At 50.8% G+C, this 20,594-nt stretch overlaps 1 protein-coding gene across 4 annotated transcripts in view; it reads right to left on the reverse strand.

Moving 5' to 3' along the window:
* The window catches only part of Eng (endoglin), a 37,016-nt gene that overhangs the window by 4,083 nt on the left and 12,339 nt on the right, over window positions 1-20,594 (reverse strand). For 2 of the 4 annotated variants that reach the window (XM_006983492.4, XM_006983491.4), the window contains exons 3-10: window positions 10,187-10,324; window positions 8,623-8,788; window positions 7,570-7,747; window positions 7,013-7,139; window positions 6,351-6,525; window positions 6,031-6,173; window positions 431-568; window positions 172-210 (exon numbers count right to left, since the gene is read on the reverse strand). In XM_006983492.4, the coding sequence (XP_006983554.3) occupies window positions 172-210; window positions 431-568; window positions 6,031-6,173; window positions 6,351-6,525; window positions 7,013-7,139; window positions 7,570-7,747; window positions 8,623-8,788; window positions 10,187-10,324 (1,104 nt within the window). Of the gene's footprint in view, window positions 1-171; window positions 211-430; window positions 569-6,030; window positions 6,174-6,350; window positions 6,526-7,012; window positions 7,142-7,569; window positions 7,748-8,622; window positions 8,789-10,186; window positions 10,325-20,594 lie in introns of all 4 variants that reach the window. The other 2 variants (XM_076568870.1, XM_076568869.1) reach the window with 2 other exon arrangements.

Consider the following 20,594-nt stretch of genomic DNA (forward strand, 5'->3'; position numbering starts at 1 on the left):
CACCACAGCCATTGGACAGAAGGGGAGACTGAGGCGCACTGGAAACACAGGGCTTGTTAGGATCCAGGACCGAGTTTCCTGAGGCCTGCTCCCTGCTAGGCCAGAAAGGGGCCCCAGCCCAAGCCCTACACCCTAATCATTCGAAGAGCATGATAGGGCTGTCCATCTCACCCGAAGCGGTGGCGAGCCTGATGGGAAAATGATGATCACCTGGAAAGACAGAGGCAAGAAGCTGGTCAGAGCCAGAGAGGCCCCAGAGGAAGTCCCGCCTCCCACACCCGTGTTGGGGCCTGGAAGGCTGAGCTAAGCAAGGTCCAAAGTTTGGCTCCTACGGACTGCTCCTCCCTGCTCCCCCAGACATTCCTCAGCCCTGAGGACCAGTGAGGTACCTGAAGAGGCATGCACACTGCTGGTCCCAGGAAGGCCTTACCTCATTGCTGACCACATGCGCTGTCACTTTCATGCCACAGCTGGAGTAGGTGCTGCTCAAGACGAGGTGGTCATCGCTGTCCTCAGCCTGGCAGCGGGGGTCCCAGAAAGTCAGGGCTGTGATGGCGCACTGCAGAGTCTGGTTCAGGGGAGAAGGGTGCCGTTAGGAGGCCCTGCTCCTCCTCAGTCCTCACTGCCACTTCCCAAACACTCTGAGAACTGCCCACTGGGGCTGGAGAGCTGGCTCAGGGGTTAAGAGCACTGGCTGTTCTTGCAGAGAACTCAAGTTCAGTTCCCAGCACCCAACCCAGGTCAGAATGCTCACAACTACCTGTAACCCCAGCTCTGATGGATGATTCCTTCTGGCCTCCATGGACACATGCACCCCCATGCAGATACCCACCCTACACATAATTTAAAAAGAAGTAAAACACGGGCTACAGAGATGGCTCAGCGGTTAAGAGCACTGGCTCCTTTTCAGAAGGACCCGGGTTCAATTCCCAGCAACCACACAGAAGCTCACAACCTGTCTGTAACTCCAAGATCTGACCCCCTCACACAGACATACATGCAGGGAAAACACCAATGCACATAAAATAAAAATAAAATTTTTTTTTTAAAAAAGAAGTAAAACAAATCCTAATTTAAATGTCTTTGAGGGGACATGGATGATCTATCAAAGCTCTGAGACTTAAGAAAGGCCAGGAAAAAACTGTGGAGGATGAGCAGCTAGAAGGTCCTCTTTAGTTTTTGCATTTCTGAGAATTGAACCCAGGGTGTGTGTGTGTGTGTGTGTGTGTGTGTGTGTGTGTGTGTGTGTGTGTTTTGCCTGAATGTATGTCTTTACACCACATATATGCAGTACATTCAGAGGCCAGCAGAAGATATTAGACCCTGTGGAACTGGAGATACAGATGATTGTGAGCCACTGTATGGTGCTGGGAATCAAATCCAGGTCTTTTGAAAGAACAGCAAATGCTTTTAATTTCTGAGCCATCTCTCCAGCTCCATCTTAATTAAAAAAATTTTTTTTTTAATGTTCAAAGCTAAAAGAAGGGGCTGAAAAGCTCAGTGGTTAAGAGCACTAGCTACTCATATAGAACCTGGGTTCAGTGCCTGGCACATACATGGCAGTTCATAACTATCTGTAACTCTGGTTCCAGGGGATCCAGTGTCCTTTTCTGGCCTCCATGGGCATTGCACACATGTGGTGCACAAACTTGAATGTAGGCAAAACACCCATATACATTTTATACCTGAAATTTTTGTTTAAAAAAATTAAAAGAAAAGCCGGGCGGTGGTGGCGCACGCCTTTAATCCCAGCACTCGGGAGGCAGAGGCAGGCGGATCTCTGTGAGTTCGAGGCCAGCCTGGGCTACCAAGTGAGCTCCAGGAGAGGCGCAAAGCTACACAGAGAAACCCTGTCTCGAAAAACCAAAAAAAAAAAAAAAATAATAATAATAATAATAATAATAACTTTTAAGCCGGGCAGTGGTGGCTCACACCTTTAATCCCAGCACTCGGAGGCAGAGCCAGGTGGATCTTTGTGAGTTCAAGGCCAGCCTGGTCTACAGAGCGAGATCCAGGAAAGGCGCAAAGCTACACAGAGAAACCCTGTCTCAAAAAACGCAAAAAAAAAAACCCAAAAAAAAAAAACCCCGTTAGACCTGATAACCCCTTTACCGTGTTGCAGCTCCATGGCACAAATTTTAAATTTTAAATTTTAAATTTTTAAAAAAAAAAAAAAAAAAAAAAAAAAAAAAAAATTAAAAGAAGCTGGGGCATGATTGTGTATGTCTTTAATCTTATTGTTTTTTTTATTTTTTATTTTTTTATTTTTATTTATTATTCTTTTATATACACTATTGTTTTGCCTGCATGTATGTGTGTGTGAGAGTGTCAGATCTTGGAGTTACAGACAGTTGTTAGCTGCCATGTGGGTGCTGGGAATTGAACTCAGGACCTCTGGAAGAGCAGTCAGTGCTCTTAACCACTGAGCCATCTCTCCAGCCCATCTTTTTGTTATTGTTGTGGGTTTTGTTTGTTTATTTGGTTGGGTTTTTTTGTTTTGTTTTTGAGATAGAGTTTCTTTGTATAGTCTTGACTGTCTTGGATCTCCCTCTGTAGACCAGGCTGGCTTCAAACTCACAAAGATTCAACTGCCTCTGCATCCTGAGTGCTGGGATTAAGGGCATTCGCCACCACTACTCAGCAAAGGTTGTGTGTGCCCATTACCTTGGATTTTTTTTTGGGGGGGGGATCTTTTTTGTTATCCATCCCTGCTCCCCAACCCTGGTAGCTGAAGACCAACCTAGGACCATGTGCTTGCTAGGCAAGCACTCTATCCCTAAGCTAAATCCTCAACCCTGTCTGTGAGTCTTTAATCTTAATCCTTAGAAGATAGAGGCAGGCAGATTTCTGTTGAGTTCAAAGCCAGTCTGGTCCACATATGAAGTTCCACACCAACACGGATTCAAAGTCAAATGCTGACTCCCAAAACAAAAGTATGTCAAACCCATTGTCTGGGGCTGCGGACACAGCTCAGCTAGAACACAGACTTGAGACCATTTCATGGCCCCAGGTGGGTTCCACCCCCAGCAATGGGAGGTGGATGGAGGTGGGGAGAAAATGGAACCAAAATGCAGAAAACTAAACCCAAAGGGAGAATGACCTGGCACAGTGTCACATGCATATAATCCTAGCACACTGGAGTGAGGTCAGGAGGACCACAAGTTCAAGGTTATCCTCAGCTCCAGGCTACACAGCAAGCTCAAGGCCAACCCTGCGTGGAATAACCCCTTGTACACTGGTTTAATAAAAGGCTGATTGGCCAGTAGCCAGGCAGGAAGTATAGGCGGGGTGAGCAGGTGAGGAGGATTCTGGGAAGAGGAAGGCTGAGTCAGGAGTCACCAGCCAGACACAGGAAGCAAGATGACAAGGCAGAACTGAGAAAAGGTACCAAGCCATGTGGCTAAACATAGACAAGAATTATGGGTTAATTTAAGTGAAAGAGCTAGTCAGTAATAAGCCTGAGCTAATGGCCGAGCACTTCTAAATAATATTATGCCTCTGAATGATTATTTTATAAGCAGCTACAGGACTGCAGGTAAAGAGATTTGTCTGGACTGTGCGGGGGCCGGGTGGGACACTGGAAAACTTTCAGCTACACAACCTGGGCTACACAAGACTTCGCCTAAAAGTAAATAAAAATAAAGTTTTAAAAATCATACAGAAATCGAGACACACCAAGCCCCAGAAACAGTTGGGTTCTTATTATTATTTACAAGAAGCCAGGCCTTAGCTTGCTGCTAAGGAAGAATCTTAATTAGAACAATAACTGAGCACCCACATTCCCCTCCCACACAGGCAGAGGGCTTTCCCTGTTCTGGATATCAGTGTGGAAGTAGAGAGAAGTGGTCAAAGCTCTCTCCTAAAGCACTCTGAAGAAGAGGGGCTGGAGAGATGGCTCAGTGGTTAAAAGCACTGGCTGCCCTTCAGAGATCCTGAGTTCAATTCCCAGCAACCATGTGGTGACAACCATCTCTAGTGGGATCTGATGCCCTCATCTGGCATAAAGGTGTACATGCATGATAGGGCACTCATACATAAAATAAATAAATAAATCTTTAAAAAAAAATGCTCTGAAGATTTAATTGTGTTCCGGAAACCTCCCTGAAAAACTATCTGCACACAGCTTTACTCATGGGGACCCCCTGAGCATGTTTACAACATTGCAGAAGTGGATGCAGCCTACTGCTGAGCACCTGGGGAGGAATCCGGGACAGCAGGTCACTAGCGTAGCTGATACTGTGGCATTAAGGACAGCATTCAAAGTTGTAAAAAGATCAGAATCATAGTGTAGAGGCCACCTGTTATGGTTACCCCGTGCAAGAAACAGAGAAAAGGCTTCTAAGCAACCCACAGGACAAGGTGCAGGCAGGAGGATCAGAAGTTCAAGGTCACCTATGGGTAGGTAGAGAGCTCAAGGCTAGCCTGGGCTATATGAGACCCTGTCTAGGGAAAACAACAACAAAAAAATACCAAAGAATAGAAAAGAAAGAAAGAGAGAGAGAAGGAAGGAAGGAAGGAAGGAAGGAAGGAAGGAAGGAAGGAAGGAAGGAAGGACAGGTCAATGTCGGCAGCTGCTGTCATCAGGAGGGAAAAGGAAGATTTTCTCCATTCTATGCCAGCACTTGTGACACAGACCTTGAATCCCAGCACCCAGAAGACAGGCAGTGGGTATCTGTGAGTTTGAGGCCAGCCTACAGAGTGAGTTCCAGGCCAATCAGGAATACATAGTGAAAGTCATAGTGTGTGTGTGTGTGTGTGTGTGTGTGGTCTACCCATCGTTTGTACACCTGCACACAGGTGCACACGTGTGGAGGCCAGAGTTTGAAATCAGGCATCAGGCATCTTCCACTGCTGTGCTTCACTTATGTTTTTTGAATTAAATTATTATTATTGAGTGTGTGACATCCAACTTGGTGGAATTGGTCCTTTCTTTCCACCTTTATGTGGGTTCCAGGGATTGAGCTCAGGTTAGGCTTGTGTGGCAAGTTTTTTTTTTTTTTTTTTTTTTAAGATTTATTTATTTATTGTGTATACAGTGTTCTGCCTGCATGTATGTCTGCACACCAGAAGAGGGCACCAGATCTCATTACAGATGGTTGTGAACCACCATGTGGTTGCTGGGAATTGAACTCAGGACCTCTGGAAGAGCAGTCAGTGCTCTTAACTGCTGAGCCATCTCTCCAGCCCCCGTGTGGCAAGTTTTATTCACTGTGCCATCTCAATGGATTCATCCAGTGGTGAGACAGGATAAACCCCCCCCCCTCACCTCGTCAACAGAGTCTCACTATGTAGCCCTGGCTGGCCTGGAACTCACCATGTAGACCAGGCTAGCCTTGAATTCACAGAGGTCTGCCTGCCTCTGCCTCCCAAGTGCTGGGATTAAAATCATGGCTACCGAGCCTGGCAAGACAGGGACAGTCTCCTATTATTAACCCTGGACCTCACTGCTTGGCTAGCCTGGCTGGTCAGAGTCTCTAGGACCCTCGTTTCTCTGCCCTCAGTGCTGAGGGCTGTTTTTGATTCAGGTTCTGGGGATCCAAACCCAGCTCCTCATGCTTGCCCAGCAAACACTCTCTCGGAGAACAACTCCCCAGTCCCACATGCTGCTTTTTGTATTTATCAATCAGGTAAAGATCACATGGTAAAAATTTCTGTGACCACTTGGCCCAGCCAGCATTAAGATTATTAATGACTACCTAATATTGGCATTATTATTACTGGTGTTTTGAGAGTGGGGCTCATGTAGCCTAGGCTATCATCAAATTCCCCATGTAGCTGAGGATGTCCTTGAACTCCTGTTTTCCTTTATGGACCTTCTATGTAGCCTAGTCTGGTCTGGAATTCACCATCCTCCTGGCTCAGTCTCCTGGGTTCTGGGAGTACATGTGCATGGGTCTGTGCTAGGCTCAAACTGCATTTCACAAATGAGAAAACTGAGACTTGCCGAGGGATGTGACTTGTCCTACTGCCTGGGCTAGGCCCCCCCAAAGTCCATGTCACCCCAAGAAGAAGGGGCAGGGATTGACTTACCTGCACATGTTTTTTACTGAGTGTCAGAGTCATGACGTCATTGCCACACTTTGGTTGGATCAGGGACATGAGTAGCCCAGGGTTGCAACTGTCCTTGGGAGGTGTGGTCAGAACTGGCGCAGGTGTGGTCTGTGGCACACCACCTGTGGGGCCAGAGGTGGGTGGCGTGGGTGATCACTGAGCGCTCACTATGGGCTAACTACCCATTGTGGCAGATGAGGCCAGAGAGGCTCAGAGAAGCTGGCCCAACTCAAAGAACAGTACTGCCTGACCCCAGGGGAGCCGCAGAGGGAGGGCGGGATCACAGGGCTGGGGCTCACCACAGCTGGAGGCCCTCAGGGAGACTTCGCTGGCCAGGGAGACCTCTGCAAAGGAGGCTATTTTGCTGGCGTTGAGCTTGCGGGCTTCCCCTATCAGGCCTTGGGGTGTGTCTGGGAGCACGAAGCCTTTGATGGTCTTTTCTGGAAAGATCTTGATGGAGTATTCACCTGTGGTCTGAAGGCAGAAAAGGACAGCAGAGGCCATCAGCTGTGGTGACTCCTTCCCTTTGCCCCTGCCTGGCCACCCTCCCCCTCCTCCCCCCCTTTCCCTTTGTCCTCTAACCCAGCCCAGAGTTGTCTCTCCAGGAGTCTTCCTTGACCCAGCAGGCTAGGCTAAGGGACTCCCTGGCCCCTCAGGAAAGCTTCCTGGAGGAAGTGGTCTCTAAGTTAACAATGGAAGGAAAACAGGTAGTAGACAAGGTAGGAAAAGTGGGGTGGGCCAGGTGATGGTGGCGCACGCCTTTATTCCCAGCACTTGGGAGGCAGAGATAATTGGATATCTGTGAGTTTGAGTCTAACCTGGTCTACAGAGTTCCAGGACAGCCAAGGCTACCCAGAGAAACCCTGTCTCGAAAAACGAAAAAAGAAAAATAGAAAGTTGAGATGGAATGACGCCGGCGTGCAAGGTCTTAGGCTGAGGGTGAGGTGCAAGGCTCACTCACCCAGAACTGCATGTTGTGGTTGGCATTGATGAGCCAGGACACATACGGAGGGCCCTGCAGGATGAGAATGGCGTCGGGATCCCCAGATGCACAGCTCAGCTCCACATTCACGGTCACTGTGCGGGGCCTGCAGCAGGTACAGAAAGGACTTGGGTCAGTGTGGGCTCGAGTGTGGGGACAGACCTGGTGTGCTGGCTGGAATGAGATGTCGTGTATAAGTCTCTGGTATTTGAATGCTTGGTCCGTAGCTGCTGATGCTGTTTGGGAAGGCGTAGGAGGTGGGCCTTGCTGGAGCACATAGGACACTAGGGGTGGGCTTTGTGTGAGCTCTCTGCCTCCTGTTTGTGGTTCCAGATGTGCCTTTCATCTGTCCGCTGCCTGTGACCCCCATTCTGCCGTCGTGAACTCTGACCCTTTAGAACCCCAAGCCCAAATAAACTCTCCACATTGCCTTGGCCACAATGTTTCTTCACAACAACAGGAAACCACTGCTATGCCAGGAGGTTAGGAGCTGATTGACTGGGGAGGGCCCTGCCCCAGGAGGCCAGCCCCCTTACCTGGCGGCGGCGGCGGCGGAACCTGGCAGGATCCTCAGGATATACGCCTCCTTGTGGCGGTGCCTGCTCTCCTCTTCAAAGCTGCAGCCTTGGACTTGGGAGTCCCAAGGCTGCCATTCCAGTGTGAGGCCCATGTCATGATTGGCTTCTGCCAAGCAGTAGGGTGGTGCACTTGAGGCTGTGGAGATGAGCATGTCAGAGGGCCGCACCCCGCCTTCAACCCAAGGCCGCGGTGGGGACATTCAGGTCAGAGCCTCACAGGTGGGAGACAGAGGAGCCCCCTGCTGAGTGCCCAGCCTTGGTTTTCTCGTTGTCAACACAGGATTAACATGGCGAGTGAGCCTGTGGCACATGCCAAGGCTGTGGTCCCCTCACCCCCACCCGGCACATCAGCACATGCCAGGTGCCTTCCTCAGTTGTTCTCCATATTATTCTTTTGAGTCCCAGTCTCTCGCTGAACCTGGAGCTCCTGGAGTCAGCCGAACTGACTGGCCAGCAAGGCCCCGGGATCCTCCTGTCTCTGCCTCCCCAGCTTTGGGGTTATGTGTGTATATCACCAAGACAGCTTTACACATCAGTGCTCGTGCTTGTGTGGCAATCATTACACTCTGAGCCTCTCCCCAGCACTCCTCTCTTAAAGACACAGTCTCATGTAGCCCAGGCTAGCCTTGAGATTGCTATGTTGCAGAGGATGACCTTGAATACCTTATTCTCCTGACCCCACCCCCCTAGTGCTGGGATTCCAGGTCTGTGCCACCGTGATCTGTCTGTATGTATCCAGGAGATGGAATCCAGGGTTAATGCCAGGCAAGCACTCTGCCAACTGCGCCACATCTCTAGCCCCTTGTGCTGGGATTTTCAAGGTAAAGAAAAAAATCTAGCATTTCTCATCTGATACTTGATGAAGAAGCAGTCACTGGCTGCAAAGGGCATCGTCCAGCCATGGTGACTTGGGGCAAATCACGTGCCACCATGGGCTGGTAGTAGCCCAGTCCAGAGTTTGCTCAGTTTCTGCAACTGAACTTGAACCCAGAGGCAAGTAAGGAAGCTGACCTTGGCCCAGCTGGAGGACAATGCTTTTGGGGTTATCCAGTGCGGCCACCGAGGTGATGGCGCTCCTTTTGGCTGCCCAGTCAAGGATCTGCTTCCTGGAGGTAAGGGACGGCAATGGTGTGATGCTGACTTCTCGCTCGTCTGGAAAGATGGTCTTGTTGGGGTCCTGTGGAGACAGAGTGCTGAGTCACTTCTGACCACGCAGGTCAGAAACCAGTTTGGGGAGTCAGCTCAGTCAGTTGGCAGAAAAGAGGCCAGAACCAAGAATGCCAAGGCTCAAAGTCGTCAGTTAGCCCAGAGGCCCCCAGGTCTGTCCCATCTCTCTTCTGCACACCAGTGCTACACAGAGGCACACATTCCTTCATCCATCTGTCCCAGCCTTACCCTTACCATGAGGCACTCATTCAAGCCTTACAGAATGTCATCACGTAGCTACTCTGTATCCCTCTACACTCTGAGATATGGGGGGGGGGGGGGGTCCCAGTGCCCCTCCCACACAGTGCTGGGGAGGGACTGGAGAGATGGCTCAGTGGTTAAGAGCCCTCGACTGCTCTTCCACAGGACCCAGGTTCAATTCCCAGCACCCACAACCATCTGTAACTACAGTCCTAGGGAATCCAACACTCTCCTGGCCTCCGCAGGGACAAGGCACACACGTGGCACACAGACACACATGCACACGAAACACCCAGACATGTACAGTAAAGTTTAAAAAGAGCCAAGAACCAAGACCAGTGCACTGGCTGTCTGGGAACAGGGAATCTGTGGGTCCAAAGCCTCACTGCTCCCTTAGGCTCCTCTGGGCTCTGGTGGGCTAAGAAAGGGAACGAAGACTTCCTGGAGGAGGTGACCCGAGGAGAGGAGGGTTACAGGAAGCAGGGCTGAAGTAACCGCAGCCCCAGAAGGGCTTCCGGCCAGGTGTTAAGGAAGACTGTCTGACCGTGAGGGGGCAGTGGAGCACACTGCCTGCTCTGCAGGCTTTAACCTCAGTAAAACAGGGTTAGGGCGGTGACTAAAGAGCATGGCCTCTGTCAGTCTCCTGGCTTGCAGCCTGACACAAGACAGGCTTCTGGCCTGTGGGTGGTGATCAAGTAAAAAGAGGCAACGTTAGGGAATTGGGCCGCAGCAGCAGGTCTTCCGGCCAGAGCTCCTCAGAGCTTCAAGTGTCGTTCAGTGATTGGCTAAGGGCATTCTGGGAAGGGAAGCTGGGCCTTTGCGGCTGGACTTGGGAGGGCATTTTCCACGGAGCTTTTACCACGCTGGTCTATGTGTCCATCTGTGAGAGGGGCTTTCCTTCCACTCCCCACCTCCACCTCCTCTGGGCCCACCTTCTGGTCCTGTCGCTACCCCCCACCCTTCCTTTATGCTGTCCCGAATTGCTGCATCCATCCACCTCCTGGTCCAGACTCCTGTTCCAGGTCCCATTCATCCCTGGGTGTTCTAGTCAGGGCTGTGGAACTCATTTTGAATCATGGCCACCCGGACATCAACCCCTGGCTCACAGAAAGGGACATCAGGCAGGGGTTTCCCACAACCGGCCTGGGGTTAGGGGTCACACACTCACGCGGGCCAGGTGCAATGGGATTTCCGGGGCCTGGAGCTTCACCAAGACAGTTTCGTTGGAAACAAGGACCAGGAACACCTCTCGGGTCCCAGTGCCATTTTGTTTGGATGCCTGAAGAGTCAGCTCCAGCTGTGACACCTGGGGAAGAGTCAGGGACACAGATATATCAGTCAGGTTTGCGGGGGTGGGGGGTGGGGTGGGGCAGGGATGATTCACCTATGGTTGACAGTCATTCCACAGGCCCTACTTGGCTTGAGCCGGCGGGTACCTGTGTGCACCTGGCCTCTCACATGCCTAGACGACATATGTTGGGATGGTTCAGTGAGCGCGGCCACCAAGCCTGACACCCTGAGTTCAATCCCCAGAACCCACATGGTGGGGGGACAGACCGGACTCCTGCAAGCCATCCAGTGACCTCTACACCAGTGCTGCGGCACAAGCAGGCACAAGCGTGCACAAGCACACACAAGCACACACAAGCACACACAAGCACACACAAGCATGCACAAGCACACACAAGCACGCACAAGCACACAGACCCAATAAGTGAATACGTACAAATTAAACAACAACAACAAATGAGTAAGTTAAAAAACTGAGTGAATGAGAGAGATTGCTCCCAACCAGCCCAAGAAGAGGAAAAACTAAGACGATTCTTAGCTCATCCAACAGTCAGAACTGCAAGACCGGCCCTTCCTTTCCTCCTCCACCTCCTTCTCCTGACAGGGTACTGCTTTGTGCTTAGGCTGGCCTCGAACTCTCTATTCTTCCTACCTATCTCAGTGTCCCAAGTGCTGGGATTTCAGGCACATGCCATCACATCACTCAAGATGATTTCTGTTGAGCACCTGCTGCCGACCAGGCCTGAGCACCTAAAGAATGTCCTGGGCACGGGAGCAGTGACTCCTCTCTTCTCTGGCTGTCCCCACTCTGATGCCAGCTCACTTTGAGGCATTCCCAATTGTTCTAGAGCTGGAGGTGTGGCTCAGTGACAGACCCCACGCACAGGCCCTGGTTCCACCTACATTTATACAGGAGCCCACGTAAACAACCTAAGAAGTAGGTACCATTAAAATCTCACAAATTAGGAAACAGTCACAGGTGAGGTCGCTTGCTCATGATTACATGGGAGGCTGGGAATGTCACACCTCTCTGTCAAGAAAGAAAAGATGGCCAGATCAAAACTCTTCTGAGTGTCTTCTGAGCCCAGGGGTTGGGGTGGCGGGGGGGGGGGGGGGGGGGGGGAACAGGAGAGGAGGGCCCAGCTCAGTGCCTTAGAAGCCGCATGGTGTCTGGGAGAACCAAGACAATGGAAATCCTCTGGCAGTTCCTGTGCCAGCTCGCAGCCCCACAGCCGACTCCAGCGTCTCCTCCATGAGAGAGGAGAGCCCTGGTTTACAAGACATTAGTGGAAAGTTTTAGGGTCTGGCTTCTAATCATCTCCCGTTGTTTCCCGACTGATGTCACAAAGCCAGAGACAAGCGTTTCAGCCCCTGGAAAAATCTGCTCAGAGATATTTCCGCTACTCAGTAAACGGCCCTGTTAATCACTCCTGTTCAAGCTCACTCTTTAAAACAACAGGAGGAAAGAGCAAATAATATCACTTTATTTTCAGTGTGTGACGAGTGGCTTTTGTCATGTGTGTTCTCTCTAGGTTATAATTCTTATTTTAATTCTTTAAAAAAAGTCATTATCATTTTATTTTATGTGTATGTGTGTTTCGCCTATTTGTATGGCTGTCGATCATGTGCATGCCTGGTGCCTGTGGAGGCCAGAAGAGGGCGTCAGGTCCCTTGGAACTGGAGTTACAGGCGTCATGATGGGGTATTGAACCTGGGTCCTCCGGAAGAGCAGCCAGTGCACTAACTACTGAGCCATCTCTCCAGGCCCCTTCTTTCCTTCTTATTAGTGTGTGGGGTGTATGCGCACATGCATGGACTCACTTGCCCGTGTGTGCACATGTAGAGGCCAGAGTTCAATTTGAGGTGTATTTCTCTCCCATTTTCCATTTTAGTTTTTCAGGCAGGCTCTCTCTTGGCACTTGCAGTTTTGGTTAGACTGGTTGGCCAGCAAGTCCTGGAGACTCAGCTGTCCCTACTCCCCAGCACTGGGGTTACAGGGGACACAGCCACATCTGGCTTTGGGGTGGGTGCAAGTGATCCAAACCGGGGCGCTCAGGCTTGTGCAGGTTGAGCCGTTTCCCAGCACGAGGCTAGCCTTTCCTCTTTAATTAGATTGATTTTTTTTTTTTTTTTTTTTTTTTTTTTTTTTTTTTTTTTTTTGGTTTTTCGAGACAGGGTTTCTCTGTGTAGCTTTGCGCCTTTCCTGGAACTCACTTGGTAGCCCAGGCTGGCCTCGAACTCACAGAGATCCGCCTGGCTCTGCCTCCCGAGTGCTGGGATTAAAGGCGTGCGCCACCACCGCCCGGCCTAATTAGATTGATTTATTTACTCTGTGTGTGTGTGTGTGTGTGTGTGTGTGTGTGCACATGTAAAGGTCAGAGGACACCTCTGTGCAGTCTGTTTTCTCCTTCTACTATGTGGGACTTAGGGCTCAAACTCAGGTCATCAAGCTTGGTGGCAAATGCCTTTATCCACTGAGCCCTCCTGAGAGCCTCTAGGTTCTTATCCTAACGTAAGTATTCTCACAGTAGTTTATAGTAGAAAAAAGATACATTTCAAGCGTGTGAATAAGAAGAATAAACAACCTGCATCTGAGGAAGCAAAGCCAGTCTGCATGCTGCCGTTTAGCTGTGTCCCCAGTCCAGGTTAACGTTTACTAATGGGTTTAAAATTTGACTCCAACTGGGCAGTGGTAGCACACATCTTTAATCCCAGCACTCGGGAAGCAGAGGCACACAGATCTCAGTGAGTTCGAGGCCAGTCTGGTCTACAGAGCGAGTTCCAGGACAGCCAGGACTGTTACACAGAGAAACCCTGTCTCAAAAAACCAAAAAACAAACAAACAAACATTCACCCTGATATCTGGCTCTGGGTTTCTTATTAAAAGACCATCTATGATTTGAACAATAATGTAATCCTGGCTGGTATGGACAGTAGACTAGGCTGGCCTTGAATTCACAGAGATCTACCCACATCTGCCTCCCATATGTATATATATATATATATATATATATATATATATATATATAGTGTGTGTGTGTGTGTGTGTGTGTGAGAGAGAGAGAGAGAGAGAGAGAGAGAGAGAGAGAGAGAGAGAGAGAGAGAGAGAAAAGAAAGAACAAAGGACATTTACTAGAGGGAAGCACATGACCACCCTGGTGTTGGTCCCAGCCTACTCGCCCTGACTGCTTGCTATATACCGTTAGCTCAAACAACACAGGGTAGTTACACAATTATGTGTCTGTGTTTCCTTTTGAGACAGGGGCTCTCACTGAACCTGCACCTTGTCACTTCAGCTAGACCACACACTTTGAATCAGTGGATTTCATCTCAGTAAAACTGCATGCCTGTAATGTGCCACGGTCCAGTTGAATTCATGCTACACTGTGCTGAACACACAGCGTATGCAGGCTGACCAAAGCGGGCACAGGTATTCTCCCAGCTTACAGATGTGGAAGCAGAGGACCCAGGACAGGAGGCACTCAGAGAGACTGTGGAATCAACAGCCTCAGGCACATCAGCCTAGGTCTGAGTGCAGCCCACAGCCCTTGACGGCCCAGCAGCAACCCGGGTGTCCTTTTCTGTCCTCTTCTGCCCCGTCCAGCCCCACCCACGCTCCTCGGGAGGGGAGATTTCAAGATACACACACAGCAAACAGATGGGCCAATAGTATGGCAGACTATACGAGAGACGTGTGCATACGATGCCATCCCTGGGAGATGCCTGAGGGCTGCAGCCGCTGGAAAGTGCCCTGGGCATCAACCCTGCAGCTGCTTGATGATAGCCCTCAGTGCCTCCCTTTTCTCATCTGTGAAATGGGAGCAGGAAAGGGCTGGAAGCCAAGGTCCGGAGGGGCTCTGGATAAAGGAAGTAAAGAAAAGGAAGCAGAGGTCAGAGCATGGGCATGTTGCGGGGGACCAGAGGTCAAGAGGCTGGGACTTTGGGATGCTTGTGACGAATCTCAGCAATTCGTCCAGAATTCACAAAGCAAACCTGCCACTCTGGAGTCCCCAGGACCTTTCCTACAGAGGGCTGGGGTGGGGTGGCTAAGAGAAACTGAGCCCCAAAACAGGACAGTCACCAGCCAGGGTCACAGTGAGCACTGTGGGAACATGGGAAGGCTGAAAAGCAGGCCTCCCAGGGGCTCCGTACTCCCGGACCTAGCTGATGACTATAGTTACCAGAAGAACTCAGCCAGGGTTTCCACAGTAAACAGGTCCCTTCCCCTCCACCCTGACTCACAGTGGTGGCCATTAGCACGCACGCTGACTTCCCGATTTCATCCCCTGAGAGGTAAAGAAAGGGGCTGCCCCCCGCCCGCAGCCCGGGCTGCCCATTTCCAGGATGGGCTCCGCTCCTGGGCATCTAGAGGCCCAGCCAGGATGACATATGTGCCAGCGCCTTGCCCCCAGGCCTGCCAGCATGAGCCTACTCCATTCTCTCCCCGAGTGGGTGGGTGGGAGACCAACTGCTATTTTTGTTCCAGCCGTCCCTCAGATGCCATTGTTAGCCCAGTGGTTGGTGTCGGGAAAGGGGGATTTCGGTGAAGAGGCCCTGAGTACTAGTAGCCACTTATAGAAGGCCGTTTCCAGCAATTCTTCTAGGAGCGGAGCCTTGGGTCTGCCTGTAGCCCCCACCCTCCCAGGGCCAGCCCAGAGGAGGCCCTGGGTCTGCCCGAGCAGACTCAGACAGTGCGTACAGGAAGAGTGGCCGGGTAAAGAGTTCAGAGCCAGATAAACCTGACTTCAAACGTGGGCTCTGTGGCTCTGGACAGTCACTCTTCCTCTTTGGGCCTCAGTTTCCTGGTCTGGAGGATGAGCTAGACAATGTACCCACTCACGTACTTGTAAGGATGCAGCGTGTGTGCATGTGTGACTGGGCCTCATAGCAGGCTGTGTGGTACCCAGCTCAATGGACTCACCCCCTACCCCCGGATGCATCAGTAGATTCTATTACCCCAGGTGGGATTCTCCATTTTTATTTTAAGAGTTAGGGCCTTACCCTGAACTCAAGTGATTCTCCTGCCTCAGTTACCCGAGGAATTGGGAAACAGGAATGTGATATTATGCTTGGCCCAAATTGCCTCGAACTTAACATCCTCTTGCTTCTGCCTTTGAGTACTGGGGTTATAGGTATGTGCTATCATGCCTGCCTCCTGAAAGAAAGATTTTCAATTTGTGTGTGTGTGTGTGTGTGTGTGTGTGTGTGTGTGTCAGGAGAAGGAGTCAGATCCCCTGGGGCTGGAGTCATGTGTGGCTGTGAGCCACCTAACATGGATGCTGGGAACCAAACTGGCATCCTCCACAAGAGCAGGAGGTGCTCCTGATAGCTGAGCCATCTCTCCAGCCCTATTCTGATCTTTTTTTTCTTTTTTTGAGACAGGGTCTCTCTCTCTCTATGTAGTCTTGACTAGCCAGGCTGGCCTTGAACCCAAAGATCCGCCTGCCTCTGCCTCTCCAGTGCTGGGACTAAACCTTGCCCAGCTTTTTGTTTTGGTTTGAGACAGGGTGTCACTGTGTAGCCCAGACTGGCCTCAAATTCAGGGACATCTGCCTGCTTCTGCCTCCCAAGTGCTGGAGCTGAAGGCGTGAGCCACTATATCTGGTCTGATTTTTTTTTTTTTTTTTTTTCTAGACAGGGTTTTTCTGGATAGCTCTGGCTGTCCTGAAACTCACTCTGTAGACCAGGCTGGCCTTGAATTCACAGAGATCTTCCTGCCTTCTGCCTCCTAAGTGCTGGGATCAAAGGCATGGGCCATCACTCCCAGTTCTGAAAATATTTTTAAAGAAATTGTGTTTGAGCTAGGTACAGTGGCACATGCCTGTAATCCTGGCACTTGGAAGGCACAAGAACCACCCCAAATTTGACAGCACAGACTAATGGGTTGGATTAAAAACAGGAACTAGCTATATGCTGTCTCAAGAAGCACACTTAACCAGCAAAGATGCCCAAAGCTTCACATCGAAGCCCAGGAAACAGCCAAGCAGACGAAAGCCAGTCCTGACACCTGACGAAGAACACCTCAGACCAAGACAGCTGGAGGAGGTACGAAAGGACGCTACAGTTTTGTTAGTGGTGGTTTTGTTTTTGTTCCTTTCAAGACAGGCTCTCACCCTGTAGCTCTGGCTGTCCCTGACCTGCTCATCATCTGCGAGGCCCAGGACAAGGACACAAAGGCAGCTCAGTCCCAGGGCCCTGCTCTGATAGAAAAGCAGGGGTGCTCATGTGTCCACCCAGAAACCCCAACTGTCTTGTAGCTCCCCCAGAGCCGGCTCTGCCATTCTTCAGGTACAGAAGAACTCACATCAGGCCAGCAAGGTCCTTTTTTGGGAGGCTATAACGAGAGTCACTCCCCTGCAGCCTACAGAAGAGGCTCAGAGACAGCTGAGCAGGAGGCTCAGGGGACCTGGGTACACTGGGCAGGATCTGCAGCTCAAGAGAGGGACTCCAGGTACATAGTTCAGCGCTGCAGGTTTCCCACGGTGGAGCAGGGTTGCCGCAGGACAGGGGCTGCTCACTGCGGGCCACCCTGCCTTCCATAGCCCCTCACTCTCCCATGGCAGTCTGCTGGCTCGCTTTCTGCCTCAGCAGCTTGTCTGCTCCCTCTGCCTAGGCATGAGTCACAGCCTGGCTGGCTCCAATCTTTAGGAAGGGGCTCCCTGAGTTTGCCCAGGAGGGGAGCGAGTCAGCAGCCAACCACTCTTGGCTGTCCAGGTCTGGGACAGCAGAGCAGTGTAGTCAGCCTGATGGGAATCGCTGAGACACCAGGCCTGTTCCTATCTTGAAGGTCAGGATGTGACCTTACGTCCCTCCCGGAATCCAGGCTCCGGCCTGTCCTTTGGGGACCCAGTGAGATAACCCCTGCTCAGCAGCCCCGGGTTTGTCTACAGACTTCCTCAACACCACACACACACACACACACACACACACACACACACACACACCAGACGGACAGACAGAGACAGAGACACACACCCCAATTGCCACTTCCCTGGGGTTCTTGGCTGCAATTACTCATCTGCAGCCCACGCACAGGAAACATGAGGGTTCTGAGGCCGTGTGGGGATGGACGGGAAAGCCATCTCTCTGTGCCAGGGACTGACAAAGGAGGCCAAAGGTCAGCAGAGGCAGTACCACCCCCACCAGGTCTGTCAGTCAGGCTTTCTGCCTTTAGGCCTTTGCATGTGCCCTGTTCTCTGTCTCATGTGCTCGGCTCCGCTTTCTAGCTGGACATAGTTCTATCTTTTCTCTTTCTTACTTTTTTTTTTTTTTTTTTTTTGAGACAATGTCTTCGTGTAGCTCAGGCTGGCCTCAAACTCTCTCTATAGGCTAGGATGACCTTGAACTTAAAAACAACTATTTTTAATTATGTGTATGTGTCTGCATGTGGGTGCCTATGGAGGCCAGGAGAGGGTGTTGGATCCTCTGGAGCTGGAGTTAGAGGCAGTTGTGAGCTGCCTGATGTGGGTGTTGGGAACAGAACTTGGGTTTTCTGAAAGAGCAGCCAGTGCTCTGAACTGCTGAGCCCACACCTCTCCTGCCCTTGAACTTCTCACCCTCCTGCATCTGCCTCTGAAGTGTGGTGCTCCTGCCCTTGTTTGTGAGATGCTGGGGATCAGAGCCAGGCCTCACACATGACAGACAAGCACTATAACAACAGAGCTCCGGGTCTGGCTCCCAAATCCCTTTCTTTCCACAATCAGTGGCCAATCCTGACACCACAGCCTCTCCCCCTCCCCACATCACTAATTCCATCACCCAATTATAGGAATCCTCGGCCTGTGAGGGGCTCAGTTTTGTTTTCTGTCTGTATCATTGACCGACCACAGGCTGGGCACATAGCAAGCGCCTGGGCAGAGTTGGTGGCGAGGGACTGTTGTGTGGACCTTGTTCTTAGAAAGTAAGTCCCAGGCAAGTCACAGGCTTCTCGGTGGTCACAGCACCAAGACTGAACAGAGTCACAGACACACACTATTCTTGAGACTAGGAAGCCAGGAACTAATGGCTCTGCAGGCCTCTTCTTCTCCAGAGGGTCCAAACTCATGTGAGGTTCAAAAAATGACTGGAAGATGCTGGAAACTGGGTCACACTCAGGTATTTACAGGTGAGAAGTGGAGCCCAGAAAAAAGTAATAATAGCCGGGCGGTGGTGGCACACACCTTTAATCCCAGCACTCGGGAGGCAGAGGCCAGCCTGGTCTACAGAGTGAGATCTAGGACAGGCACCAAAACTACACAGAGAAACCCTGTCTGGAAAAAACAGAGAGAGAGAAGTAATAATACTAACAACAAAACTTACAGCTGCCAGTAGCTCTGGAGCTTTCACCCTGGGCAGGTTCTGTGCTTTGCCTGCATTACCCACTGGAGTCTCAGTAACCGGCGAGGTAGGAATGATTATCGTATCCGTGTTTCCGTAGGAAGAAAAGGGTTCAGACAGGTTGCCAACAAAGCGATGCCGCCATGAAGTTAGCCAAAGTTCAAGTGAGGAGTGACTGATTCCAGAATCTATTCTTTCTTCTTGGTTTGTTTTCTGAGCAAACTCTCACTGTTGCCCAGCATGACCTGAAACTTGCAGTCCAAAGCATCCTCCTGCCTCAGCTTCCTGAGTAGTTGGGATTTCTGTCACGTGCTACAATGCGGGACTAGAAGCTGTGTTCCTGAACTCTGTATCATGGTCACACTTGAAAACATGCATTCATTTATGGAACATATTAATTATTCGGAATAGGCCAAGCCGGGGACTAGATACTACAGTTTCATTCTTGGGCGCGCCTCTGAACCCAAGGAAAATACGAGGGGAGCATCCCATGCACTGTTGGAGGTGCAGGCAGATGACAGATGCAGGGCTGGACCCTGGCTCTCTCCATCATCCACTGAATGCATATCCTTCAGAGTTCTAGTGCTGGAAGCCCGGCCTGCTGGGTCAGAAGTCACATGATCTACGGACCAGTTCTCTGGAAGGGGCAGAGGGCTACAGGGAGACTCTGTTGCCACAAACTCTAGAATCCTTGGACTGTGTCATGAGTTACCCCACCACAACCTTAAAATCCCCTCAATGGATGTCATCGCTCATAGATAAAAACCGAGCTCCTTGTTCCTAGGTGGACTACCAGGACCGCCAACCACATGCAGAATCTGAGCAGGCAGCTCCTCCCCTCTGCAGGCACACTCTCTCCCCTGCTGTGCCCACTGCCTACCCTACTTGGGAGGTCCTGGCTAGTCTGTGTTGCCACTTCCTCCAGGAAGCCCTCCCTGCCTAAGCCTTTAGCAGCTGAGGTACCCTGCCCTGTGGCCTGTGCCTCCTAGTCCTGGCTAGAGCATGTGTGTCCCAGTGATCTGGCTATTTGGCTGGGACCTTCCTCTGCCTGGCTCTGCTGTCAGGGGACCCCAATCACCCAGAAGAGGTGCAAGGCCCAAACCTCAGAACAAACAAAACGAACCTGCAGGAAGCTCCTTATTTTTCTATATCATTACCAAACTTGAAAAACAATTACAATGCTTATGGAAGCCACATAAAGTGTATTTGGTGCTATCTGTAACTCGGGGTTATCAAAGCCCACAGTCCTTGTGGCAGGCAGGGCCCCCGATATTGGTGGTCTGGGCACCTCCTTATCACTGCACAAATGCTAGCCGACTCAACAGTTTTGGGGGCAGGCTGGTCACAAATTTACCCCAGGCTCCTAACTCACTCTCGCGGCCTTAGTCCACATCAGCTAGTGTGGGCTGCGTCCCGGACGGCCGATGACACCGTGGTTGCTTCTGAGGTCCCTAGGATTCTGGTGTAAACTCTGTCTTTAGGTTCATGTTTTAGTTCTCAAGGCCAGATTCAGTTTCCTCCTCCAAAAACTGAGAATAGTAATAGACTATGATGAGCCCTTGAGAAGATACACTACACACACTCACACACATACACACACACACACACATACACAATACCACACACATCCCACACACATACACCACACACCACACACAACCCACACATATACACCACATACACATACACACCACATACACATCCCCCCCACACACATCCCCCCCACATCCCAGACACATACACCACATACACACACACATTCCCTCCCCACATATACCACACACACACACACACCACACTACATGTATATATATGGTAGCTAGGGATGTAGAGCGTTTGGTAGGGTGTTTGCCTGGCAGGCATGAGGCCCTGAGTCTCAGATGTGCTGACATGTGTCTATAGTCCCAGTGCTTTGGAGGTGGAGGCAGGAGGATCAGTTCAGAGACATCCTTAGCTATATAACAAGTTTG

The sequence above is a fragment of the Peromyscus maniculatus genome, chromosome 4, assembly GCF_049852395.1.
Source record: "Peromyscus maniculatus bairdii isolate BWxNUB_F1_BW_parent chromosome 4, HU_Pman_BW_mat_3.1, whole genome shotgun sequence".
NCBI lineage: Eukaryota > Metazoa > Chordata > Mammalia > Rodentia > Cricetidae > Peromyscus > Peromyscus maniculatus.